The sequence below is a fragment of the Merops nubicus genome, unplaced genomic scaffold, assembly GCF_000691845.1.
Source record: "Merops nubicus isolate BGI_N331 unplaced genomic scaffold, ASM69184v1 scaffold23706, whole genome shotgun sequence".
Lineage (NCBI taxonomy): Eukaryota > Metazoa > Chordata > Aves > Coraciiformes > Meropidae > Merops > Merops nubicus.
Genome location: NW_008617260.1, coordinates 1 through 12624, shown reverse-complemented (window position 1 = coordinate 12624; position 12624 = coordinate 1). Strand labels below are relative to the sequence as shown.

The window sequence follows — 12624 nt, the reverse complement described above, 5'->3', positions numbered from 1 at the left end:
GAACGGGCCTGGGGCCGGGCGAGGGCAGGCGGCCGGGCGCGCTCCGTTCCGTTCCGCTCGCTGATCTGCCCTGCGCTTCCCGCAGGGCCGTCCTGAGGAAGGCCTCGGCTCTGGAGTACAAGATTCAGCGGAGGGCGCTGCGGAAGGAGGATTTCATCCGTTACATCCAGGTGGGCTTTGCCGATGAGCGGAGCCTGCTGCCTCCCGGTGCAGGCCCGGCCCGTTCGGAAGTTGGGTGATTTTGGAGCGACCCGCGTCGGGAGCGGGGCGGGTGCTGGAGGCAGCTCCTCGCCGGGCCCTTAGCGCTCCCTTCGGAGCCGTTTAACGGCACGGGCGCTTTGTTAAAGCACGCCAGAGTGTGCCTGGGTTTGGGATGAGCAAACAGGGTTGTCTCGGGGTGGCTTGTTGGGACTTTTCCTGGTAGTTTGATCTTTCTCCAGGGATGCAGCAACCCCAGTTCCCTGATGTGCTGTGGAAATTGTAATGAAGTGCATTTAACTTTTTTGTGACATTACAAATTTGGCTTGTGCATTTCGATTGTAGAAATATGTGGGGTGCTTAAAGCTCAAGTCTGAAACGTCATGTACTATACAAAAGCTTGAGTTCACTTTCAGTCAGTCTTAGAAATGTAGTGATCTGGCTGAAAAAGTTTAATTTGTGTTTTCATGGGTATAAATGTCCACCTTTTTAACTGTAGACAACTTGATCTGTAATTTTTTCCTTCCTGTTATATGTCTTCTTGTTTATTTCTAAATGCTTTTTTTTTTTCTTTCCTATGCTAGTATGAAATTAATCTGCTGGAACTGATCAAGAAAAGAAGAGCAGTAAGTTTGTCAATTATTTGGAGTGTGAAATAGTTTATGCCAAATTTTTTGTTTCAGTAAAGTGAAAACATTTTTTTTCCCTCCAGCGCATCGGCTATTCATTTAAGAAGGATGAAATTGAGCACTCTATTCTGCACAGAGTCCATGGCCTCTTCAACCGTGCCACAGGGAAATGGAAAGTAAGTTTGTTTATTTGTAGTGATAGGTTGAAAAATGCCCTTTTGGTTTGTAAAACTATCTAACTATCATTGCCACTAAATATTTGCAATAATAGAGAAAAATGTAGCAGAAAATCAAAGTAGATGTTTTGTCTTAACAGTTTTCAGTAGGTTTGAAGTATATTATTTACATCAGATGTTTCTTGTACAAAAACAGTAGTTCTTATTCTTTCAAAAGCATTAGTCTTCAACCGTCTAGAGCCACATACTGCAGTGTCAGTTTGGTCTGTGTGCTTGCAAGGGCTAGTAACAGAATGAAAAGAACTTGCAGCTGCTTTAGAAAATATTGTCTTGATAAATCTAAAGGTAAAACCTAAACGTGGCACCTCAGGACCCACTACAGGGAGCGCTCTGTTGGGTTCAGTGTAACAGGTTTGATTGGAGGGGCAGCAAGGGTGTATCTTGAGATGGGAGGGCTGTTTTTCTTTGGCTGTTCTGCAGGAATTTGAAGATCTGAGGGAGAAGAAGAAAATGAGAATTTGAGTTTCAAAATTTCTTCTCTCTGCATGCCAAGTTGTTGTACAAAGGGCATATTTTTAGCCTGTCAGTGTGAAGTGATTTTGTGCCTTGTTGTAAGGTTGATTCTCTCCCCCTTGCATTTCCAACAGGACGATGTCCAGCTTTGGCTCTCACACGTTGCATTTTGCAAACAGTGGGTGAGTTTCCAAAATGCTGTTCTTACCTGAGTTGAGATACTGGGCTGGTGTTCATCGTGCATCTGGAACTGGAATTACAAGACAAGGGTACAGACTTCACTGCCATGTGTGGTGAAATAGTATTGACATTATTGAGCAATAGTGAAGTAGTTTTGGTAGTGTGATTGGAGCTGCCTGGGAATTTCACTGATGTGTGTAAGTGTAGAATTGGACTTGGAATGAATTAATATGAAATTTGATGCCCGTAGGTGGCAGAGGTGAGGCTGGAGCACTGTTTGGTTTGGCAGAATCACCACAGGGGTTATACCTTCTGTAGGACAAACGGTTCCCCTGTATGTGAAGTGTGATTCTGTTTCAAACGTTCCTTACAGAAGCTATGCTGGAAGGTATGTTTCCAGCAGTTCTGTACTCACCCGTGCAGGTCTCCACATTATTATTAGCATTGAGTCATTGTCCTTCCTGTACTGAAGAAGGTGTCCTTGTCATAGTAATGTAAGTAGCCAAAGAAAAATGCAGTCCTTGCCTCAGAAGTGGTCAGTGAAACTATGGGTTTGTGACTTAAGAACATTTGTGTTAGCTGTGTAGTTAGAAAGGTTTGAGTTAACTGTGCAAATCTAGTCTGGTAACATTTGAAAGATGGTCAGTTTTGAACAAATACCAGAAACTTTATACTGAAGATGAAGTAGTGGAGAAATGTCTTTTCTATTACTATTGAATTACAACTTGTAAGCTTTCATAATGAAGCTTTGGTGCTGGTGGTTCAGCTTGTTACTACAGTGGGGAAACCAAAACTTCTTCTTTTACAGAATGCAAAACATCAGCTTAGTAAAGTGTTTTCTACCATGTTGGCCATTCATCCTAATAAACCAGGTAAGTGAAACAATGGCAACTGCTGCATACACAACAGTGCGTAGATTGTATAGTGCTGATTTAAGTTCTTACAGATCTCAGCTCAAGCTATTGGGGTTCCTATCCTCTTTTCTTTGCCTTGCTGCTGCTTCAGAGAGAAGGGCTCTGACAGGGATGTTGCTGAGCAATTGGGAGGTGGTGTGAGGTGAGAGTCCCCGTGGTCTGAAAGACCATTTCCCAGGCAGACAGGGGACTAAACAAATGTTTCAGAGGAAGGAAACGTTGAGTACTCATGGCTGCTTTTTGGCTTTTGAAGCCATCATTGTACAGCATTGCAGTCGTATCTGTGCCAGATTAAACTCCCCGGATGTGCCAAGCTTTTAGTCCTTTAACTGTGTTTCAGAATGGGTTCTCAGGACATGCCTCTTGCCTTGGCTTAAAAAGAATTTGTCATCTGTTGCAGAACTGTGGATTATGGCAGCAAAATGGGAAATGGAGACCCAGCTCTCATCAGAAAGTGCCAGGCACTTGTTCCTCCGTGCTCTGCGCTTCCACCCGGAGTGCCCAAAACTTTACCAAGAAGTGAGTCCCTGGTTTTCCTCTGCGACCAGTTATTTGATCAGTCAGAGCAAATCAGTCCAGCATATTTTTCAGATTGGTTTGAGAAAACTGGAAGAAACTTTTTTCCCCATTAGTGGGGAAATGTTGTTGATAAGATTAAAAAAAATAAAAATAAAAAAACACAAACAAAAACGCAATAAAACAATGCAAAAAACTTTGTACTGGAAGCATTTTTCCATTTCATGGCAAATCCTGTGTTTATGTATGCAAGTATGCAAAGTTTATATACTGTTTATGGATAAGTGTGTCAGAATTCTCTTTTAAAGTCCTGTAAGCTGTGCTAGGACCCAGTTCTTTGGGTGAGGTCTGACATCCCCAGCCTTTGCTAGCAGACACTGGTTTCTTTGAGGCCAAGTTAAGGGTTAAAGAATGACTGGAAAGTTGCAATTTCTACATGTGGGAAATTTTTGAGTAAATATATAGGATAGATAGCCTATAAAAATGCACAAACCTTTAAAAACCAAGGTTTCTGGACATGTGTGGGATGCTGGCAAAATCCTGATTTTTAGCTCCTCAGATAAAGCTTGTTCTACCACATTTGTGGACTTAGATGTTTTATGATTTATCCTCATTGCCACAATACGTCAATTTTGCTGTCTTGCAGTATTTCAGAATGGAGCTGATGCATGCTGAAAAACAGAGGAAGGAAAAGAAAGCATTTGAACAAGCAAAGATGGACTTGGTAAGTTAGCTAGGCTTAATTAAGAGAGATTGTCTGCTTGTGTATCACACTGCAGAGTTTCAAGGGATTTATATTAATAGCTGGTTTGAGAACAGCTTAGAGAAAGTTTTTCTTCGTGTCCTGTGCCTGTGTTAAGCTTTTCAATGGTTAGCTGGTGCTCAGCTCATAATACTTCACGTGCTGATTTTTTTACATTTATAAAGTCTTCTGTTACATCCCCTAGTTTGAAAGCTGATGGTAATTTTTGGAAGGGAAACTTACTATCTCATTTTTTTTGTCGTTGGCTTGTGCAAATTAGACAAAGATAGCTTTAGATGAAGAAAAATATCATTGTCTTCTGATGTTTTTTCCATGTTAGTAGAGATGGTAGCTGAGAAAGGAAAGGAATTTTTTTCAAGGCTGTTATGCTTGGTATTGCAGGGGGAATTCAATTACTCTGAAGAGATCCTGAGTGGGGAAATGGCTCGCATCATCTACAGGGATGCTGCTCAGAAAATTAAAGGTGATTTAACATTGCATGTACTTACTCTGTATGAAAACTGTTGCCTTTAACTCTCCAGTAGCTAATATAGACAGACTTAGCTGCAATGTACATACTAAGATACATTTTCAGACGTACCATTTCTTCAGCAGAACCTGGATAATGCCAAAGTATAAATTAATAGTAAGGATAGTTCTGATTTCTTATCTGTTCTGCAAACTGACACCTCTTCCAGTACAGTAGATTTTGGGCTGGAGTGACATAGTTGCTGGGCTTACAGTCTCAGAACTGGCTTAAAAGACATAGCATGAGGACAGTTCAGAATTACACACCTTTCTTGCCTTGTTGTTTACTGAACATTAGATCACATTAGCTAGCACTTCTGACAAGTGAGAATTCAGACTGACAACAAAACAGGTTGGATGATTTTAAGTCAACCAAGCCTGGTAAAATTCACCCATTTTATTCAGTGAACGGGGTAAAATAACTGCAAAGCAGTAGCAGATACCTTTGAGGAACCATAATGGGGATATTTTGGAAGACAATGGGTAAATGTAATAACTTTTAAAGTGAGGGAAAAGGACATAGGAGATTACAGAAAGAGTTTGAATGAATAGGCATGCAAACGATTTTTAAGCACCTAAAAGTATGGAGAGTAACGGCTGATAGGGGTTTGCAATGAACTAATGAAGTCAAGTCACGTCAGCTGGCATTCTCAAAGAGGCTGCAGAGATAGAAGATGGATGGTTATTTGTATTGTTAATGTATATTTGTGTTGTCAGTGTACACATTGACATGTCCTGTGCAGCCTTGGAGAGGTCTGCCCCACGTGTGGAGCAATCTGTATTTTCCTGGCAGAGTAAAAAGAGGAGTAGAGGAGTTGTGGATTAAATTTGCAAGTGGAACCAAGCTGGAAGGATCTGTAAGGGCGTGTGGAGAGGACAGGTTTGTCCCTTTGGAGTGTGGAACGTCCTGCCTCTCATAGCCTTTTTATTGTAACCAAGTAACATGAAGTCATGAATAATGTAGTCAGGCAATCAATATCCTAACATGGCTTATCATATGGGTGGGACACTGAGAATTATGGAAGAGGAAAGAGTACCTAGACACTGAAATGTTTACCTGTCTTGACAAAAGCTTGCAAAGTGTGCAGTAGATGTAAATACTCCACCTGATGGCTTTTTTTTTTTTCTCTTGAAATGCAGGTGTTGAGTTCCATCTGGCTGTGCTTTCTATTGCAAAGCTCTTTGATTTTACCCAAGATTTGCAAAAAGAAATTCTTGAGAGGTGAGGTGTGTCTTTGTTGTGGGTGTGGTTTTGTGGTTGGCTGGTTTGTTTGTTTTGTTTTTTAAGAATCATGTTCTCATAACTTGTTTAATTTCTAGTGAGTTGACAGGTTAACAACTAAAGGCTGTTCCTCTAGGGAAATAGAATCTTAAAGCCTATGGGAGATCCTTTAAGAAAGACAACCTGAGGCAAGCATGCTCTTCAGAAAAGGGTGCTTGTATCTGACTTCAGAAAAGGCTTTGAGAAGCTTCTAAGGAAAACTAAAGACAATACAGTTGTCACTGAATAATTGCTACAGTTGCTGTAAATCTACTGCAGGAACTGTTGATTTTCCTAGTTTATACTGTAGTTCTTCAGCATCTTTAGTTTTTCCAGTTGTTCCTCACTTGAAAGGAAGGTCTGTCTCAAAAGATCTCAAGGGTCTAGTTCATGCTATTACTGGAGAATATCCATACTAAAAACCCTATCCCAAAATCAACTAATATTTTGTCTTTCTCATGTGAAAGGATAAAATGTTTTTTTTTTTTTCTCTGGCATTTAGTTACTTAGAAATTAAATACATTTCTATAGCTTTATAACAACCCTTCTAAACTTACCTGCAAAAGAAGAATGGCTTCTTTGATAATGGAAATAGTATTGATTCATTTGATAATGAAATAATGATAATGAAGTTTTTCTTTGATAAGTGAAAAGGATACTACAGACATGGCATGCTTAGTTTGCAGGCCAAGTATGCTGATGATCCTCTTACATGGGACTACATGGCCCGTCGTGAGCTGGAGCTGGGGTCCCTGCAGTCCACAAAACAGACCACAAAGCAGATGAAAGTATCTGAAATGAGCCAGAGGGAGGAACGGTGCTGTGCAGTCTTTGAAGAGGCTGTGAGAGCAGTCCCAACAGGTGAAAAGTTCTGCCTGCACCTAAACATCATTTTTTCCTGGTACTTTAGCATAATGTATACTGCAAAAATTCTGAAGGAGATGTTGGCAGGCTCTACCATACCTAAGAGAAGCCAAGCAGTTTTTTAGATGCTAGCTTTTTGGATTTATTTTATACATTATTTGGGTTATTTTTCAATGGACTTATGCTCTTGGAGGAGCTGCTTAACTGGAAGTGCTTTTTATTGCTTGTTTGTTTTTATTAATGTGATTTAACCAATGAGAAGAGAAGCCCACAGATGAACAGAGTTTGGGAGTTATAAATAGAGATAATTCCCTAAATAAAAGAAACTTGTAGAACTCGAGTGTATTGCTGGTCAGCTCTAAGCAATGTTCTTAGGTTGCTAGTGGAGTGGATATCCAGCCTCAACATCTGCCATTGTCCTTACTCTCAGAGGAGCCTCTCAAGGGACTCTCTGTGGAGTGAACTCAACTTGCTGCTTACACAGCCTCTGAAGACAAGGGTTTCCTCAACTGCCTGTGTGTGTTCTCAGTCTTGCAGGCCCGTTGAAAACTACAGGCTTTGTGCTCTTTAGAAAGAATTACTGGCTACAGCTTATACTGGGAAGCTGGTTTTAAATGTTAATGGTGTAAATGTAGGGCCTCTTCTATAATACAGCATTTTAAAACAAAGTTGGCACTAGCACTTAGTGCTGGGGGATCTCTGCTCCTTAAAAACAAATAATTGTGCTTTCTCTTGTGACTAGAAAGTGTGATATTATGTCTTTGATTCTACAGAGGACATGTGGAAATGCTACATCACTTTTTGCTTAGAGAGATATAACAGGAAAACCAACAGTGAAGAATTAAAGCAAAAGGTAAAAGCTTACTAGGAAATCATAGTAATATATAATTCATATTTTTACTGACTTCTTTAATCTGTCAGACAAAAAGCAAATTATTTTGATGTTTTATCAGACATACTTATCTGTGGCCATCATTAAAAGTCATTTAGTCTCCATCTGAGGATTTTACTTTGCTGCCAGCTTCAGTGGGCTTCTTGTAATGTTGGGATCTGGTATATGTGGGAATAATGCTTATTTTCTTCACTTTTTCTTTGCTGGTTCTAGAGGCTGGAGAGGACACTGAGTGTGTTCAACAAAGCCCATGAGTCCAGTTTGTTGCCAGAAGCTCTCTATAAGCAGTGGGTAAGAGCTGACAGAAAACCAGATGGTGAAACTGTCCTGCATTGCTTTGTGTGCCTGTCTTTACTGTTCTGATAGAAAGGTGGCCTTGCTTTTTAAAAGGTGTTACAAATTTCTTGTGGTGATTAGTTGTGTTTGCTGGTTTTTAGCTTCAGCTATTACTGGAGTCCAGGCTCTTTGAGAAGGCTGCAGAGGTGGCAGAAGCTGCAACCAAGCGCTTCAGCCTGTCAGTGGAGATGTGGCAGATGAGGCTGCAGATGCTGATCCAGCTGAAGGGTGATGATGTGACCCAGTGTTTTGAAGAAGCTGTTAAACATGTGAATTCACAGGTCTGTGCTCGTCTTATGGGCTTGTGTGCGTTAGTCTTGGGCTGGAAACCTCTGGTACTTAACTTGAGCATTGTTTTTTTCCTTCACAAGATGTTCAAAGTCCCTAACTGTTTTTGAGGTCAAAAAGAACAACACTTCACACACACATTGCATTCAGGAGCATTAGGGAATTGTAGATTCATGTCAGGTTGGCCATTTGGAAGTCTCAATGCTCGCAGGTGACATTTTGCATGCTCTTGCAGCAGTCAGCTGGTGTGCTTAGTGTCTCACTTGAAAAACATGTTTCCTCACTCCTGATAGACTGTTAGCATGTGTGGTATTTCAAACCTTGAAAAAGCTGCGTCGTCTCTTACTCTTCATTTCAAACCCCGAGTGCAAGACGTGAGGACATGAAACAAGGTGGTGATTGTTTCTTTCCTCCTTGATCTCAGAAGTTACCTTTGTACTGCAGTGCTTGGTGATGCAGAAGAACTTGTCTCATTCCTGGCAGCATGTCTTGCAGCTGCTCAGTGTAGTAGTACTTGTAAGTGAGGAAGGAAACAAGAAGCGATTTCAGTGTGCAATCCAAAGCTGTCTTCTAAGAGCTGTGTCTAAAGGACATGTTTTTAAGGCAGCTGTAACAGAGAACCTGGTGGATGTGTTGCTGTCTGTCTCTGTAAATCAAGGTCACTGTGCTTGAATCATTTTGTTCTGCTTACCTGGTAGGGCGCTCTGACATTGTGGACTCTCTGGGTGGAATGGAGTGAAGGCACAAACAGCAAAGAGGCCACAGAAGCTCTCTACCAGGTACTTAGCTAATGGAAATCTGGTTTGGATGACAGTGTGTAAATAAACGGGAAGAATGTGTGTGGATGGAAGATGTAACTTTGGAATGGAATGCTTTATACTGCAGATCCTACATGGATGTTGATACCAAAGAATTTCAATTAAAACTCTGTATGTTACCAAAGATCAGTTGGACACAGGCTCATTAGCACAAGTGTCATCCCCATGCTTCTAAGGCATTGAGATGTTTGTAAGCACAACCAATGGTGGACTATTAATTTTTTTTTTTTTATTTGTGGTGTAGAATTGTTGCTCTATTTTCAGATATTTATTGAACATGGAAAAGACTTTTCCAATCTGTGTGAAAACATCAACCTTGCTACAGTAAGCTTGGGAACAAAATTGAGGCTTGAATCTCACTGTAAATTCCTTAAATAGCTTAGTGCAAAATATTTCCTCTTTGACTGGCATGTTGGGCTGTTTTGTTTTCCCCCCCCCCCCCTTTATTTACAACATGAAACGTGTTTGAAGAGAAAGCTTGAATTCAGTTGTTGCCGAGCGTTGTGAAACCCCTTGCATGAAGGATGTTAGGGAAATCCCAGTTATGAGCTGTATGAAATACTGGAGGAGACATGTATCTTGGGTTACAACTAATATTTTAATCTGAAAAATACGGGATGTTTTACCTAATACTGTCTTTCAGACATCATTTGGGATGCTTTTGTCCACTACTTTGTCTTACTTATGGATCTGCTTTAGGCTAGATGCTTGTTTAGTATTATTTGGTTTCTTCTCCCTTGCTGCTTTCTCATTATAACTTATGTGGTTGTTTTGGTTTTTGGTTTATTTTTTTCCTTTTAAACTTTCAGAGATCCTTAAATGCCGTAACTCCTGCTGAATCTGTGACTATGAAAGTAAAATATCTTGACTGGACTTACAGAAACGCTGGTTATAAGAAAGTTAAAAGAATCTTTACCAGGTGACAAATAAAACCTTCAAACTTGATTGTCCTAGGGTGTATGTTAAATGGCTTGAAGTCTAAAGTTGCTTTTGTCTTTATTTCAGCCTGTGTGAAAATCGTCCGTTTTCACTTGACTTCTTCAGGAAGATGATCCAAATAGAAAAGGAGCAAGTAAGTTGTTGAATATCCAATTAGTGCCTTGTATTTCTAAAATACACTTCTAACTTTATATCTAAATAGGAAACGGAGGGTTTCAGTGTCATTAGCTTGTGATCAGTTCATATTTGTCTTCTAAAGTTGATTCATAGCATGTGATACAAACCCAAGTTCCATGGTAACTAATCTTTGGCAGCGTGCGTGTGTGCATGTAATTACCGTGACTCCTTTTCTTTGTGAGAATGTAATCAAGCTGCAGATTCTCTTCTGTACAAAATAAATGGCCTTTAATACCTTCCTTTGTTAGGAATCCTGCAAAATGCTTAATCTGAGAGAATACTACGAACGTGCCTTGAGAGAATTTGGTTCAACAGATTCTGGTAAGGGGGTATTATTATTTATTCATTCAGTGCTGCCTCCTTCATTTCCATGCATTGCAAAAGGTAGCTGTTTGTTCTGCCCTTGTGATTGCTGCCATGTGCAGTGAACTTATTTCTTCTGTGCCATGAAGGGCTTGACACTCTGCAGCAACCCCTCATTTTCAGGCCAGGGTCGTTGCTCATGGTGGGATGACTTCAGCAGAACTACTGGGAAATACAGTTTTGCCACTGGCTGCCATAAGAGATGTCCATCACTTTTAATTTGGACTTGCAAACAGTAAGGAGCTGGGGTTTTATAGTCAGGATTTGTGCAGTATTCCTTTTAAGAAAGTAAACAGCTCAATTATTGCTGCATTGTTTCTTAAGACATGACTGTTCCAGCTGGGAATAGAAACTAGGGTTTTGGCCCTCAAGGGGCAGGGAGTTGTAATTCCACAAAGTAAACCCCATTGCATTAATATCAAGGACACAAACAGAGAGGTTTTATGTTAGGTTTGGTATGTTAAGTAATATCCAATCAAAGCATAACCAGAACTTGATTTTTCTTTTAAAGATCTCTGGCTGGATTATATCAAGGAGGAACTAAGTCATCCCCAGGGCAAGCCAGAAAACTGCGGGAGCATTCACTGGCGAGCCATGAAGATGTTGCAGGGAGACCTCGTAGAAGACTTTGTTTCCAAATACACTTTATTACAAACTGGACATTTATGAAGAACTATAAATACTTAAAACATACTGCTGTGCATTTTTTAAACTTCTTTGTACAAAGGTAAATATAGTCCTTGATCTTATTAAAGTGAGTCTTTTTCACTTTTTTGCATGTGTGACAAAAAAAATTCATCTGCCCCACTGATGATGTTTCTAGCATTGCTTCTGCCAGTAGCCAGTTTAAATGCAGTTAGAGGAGAAAGCAAAGCTGTCTCTGAGGATGTTCTTCATTGAGACTTCTGACAGCAAACTCATCCTGCCTAAACCTTTAGGTGGAATAGTCATAATGCGTTGGCGCTTACACTCTGGAAAGCTAATACTACAGCACATAAATGCAAAAGAATCCCCATAGAAACTACACTTGTGGGAGATTGTTTCTTCAGTGTTCTCATTATTCAAGTTAGTAATGAGACCATCTAAAATTATGGTGTGTGTTTACTAGCCTCAAAGTCATCTGTAACCCTCTTTTCAAATCCGGAAACAACCTCTGCGAATACCTTGCTGTGGTGCTTGTATCCTAAGCTCTAATTCTTGGAAGTGACTATGAAATGTGGAAGGAAGCTGAGATCTGTTATAAAATACCCATGATGTGACTCTTTAAAGTTCTGATCTACACTTGCACTTTCTGTGTACAGTGCCTGAAAATGAGGTAATAGTTTTTTGAGATGGCGCTGACCTTGGCAGAGCTCCATTTTCCCCTGTCAAACCCCTTCTGCCAGCATAGATGCTCTCCATGGACCAGCAGAGCATGCCTAGGGAAAGCAGAGGAACATGCAGCAAGACTTCTTTTATTTAATTGCCCAGTGTTTGGAAGGTGACAATACAAAGAAATATTTAAGATTTTTCATGCAACTTAGAAACTGCAGCTGCTCAAGCAGGGAATTGCAGTAGCTCTTGACTATCTGTAAACACGGTTTGGAACAGCAGCCTGTTAGATGGCTCCTTCTGTCACACTGGATGTATGTCCTGCTTTGTCTCCCAAACCTTGAGCCAGGGCATCTTCTGTCTCCCCGATACTTCTTGGTTGTCTCATGATTGGTGTCATGCTTTCCCTCAGTAAGCACTCCTCTTACACCCTGTCTGCCCTTCAATTTGTTATTCCTGCCGTTGAATCACTTGCTTTGCTTTTTCAGTTGCACAACAAAATGCTTTTAAGTGCAAAGTTTGGCGGGATTATTTTGGTTTGAAGTCCAGCAAAGCTGGTAACCACCATTTCTTAAAGTTGGACTTTTTTGTGTGTGTGTGTGTTCTGGTTCCTTACAGAACTTTGCCACTCACATCACTACTTCCACCACCTTTGAGTGTTAAGTTTCCTAAAACTGCATTTGGCTGCTGCCTTTCTGGGGAATTCTGATGCTTCCCACCTACCTCGGGCTGTTTCCTTGGAGCATGTTGCTCAGATGAGGCCTAAAGAAGAAGAAGTGTATCTTTTAGCAAGATTAAAAATCCACAGAACCTGGATAGACAATGTTTTACTTACAACTTCATGAGCTTTTCTATATTTCTCCACTTTCTTCTTCTCCAGTTGTTTTCCGTGCTTGTTTCTGCCCTCACGCCAGACTTTTCCTGTCCCCCTGGCCAGGATTTCCAGCAGCAATGAAAGCAGCCCTGCCCGCAGCGATGG

At 40.7% G+C, this 12624-nt stretch overlaps 1 protein-coding gene across 1 annotated transcript; it reads left to right on the top strand.

Moving 5' to 3' along the window:
- Positions 1 to 85: 85 nt before the first annotated feature.
- Positions 86 to 11046, top strand: UTP6 (UTP6, small subunit (SSU) processome component, homolog (yeast); the record flags this gene model as incomplete). The annotated part of the gene is made up of 18 exons (XM_008943101.1): positions 86 to 170; positions 783 to 824; positions 911 to 1003; positions 1651 to 1698; positions 2505 to 2568; positions 3011 to 3129; positions 3773 to 3850; positions 4271 to 4352; positions 5537 to 5618; positions 6337 to 6518; positions 7295 to 7374; positions 7627 to 7704; positions 7851 to 8030; positions 8736 to 8816; positions 9665 to 9774; positions 9861 to 9927; positions 10220 to 10292; positions 10846 to 11046. Coding segments are annotated over 18 exons (1702 nt in total), but the record flags the coding sequence as incomplete, so codon positions are not given.
- Between the last annotated feature and the right edge of the window lie 1578 nt (positions 11047 to 12624).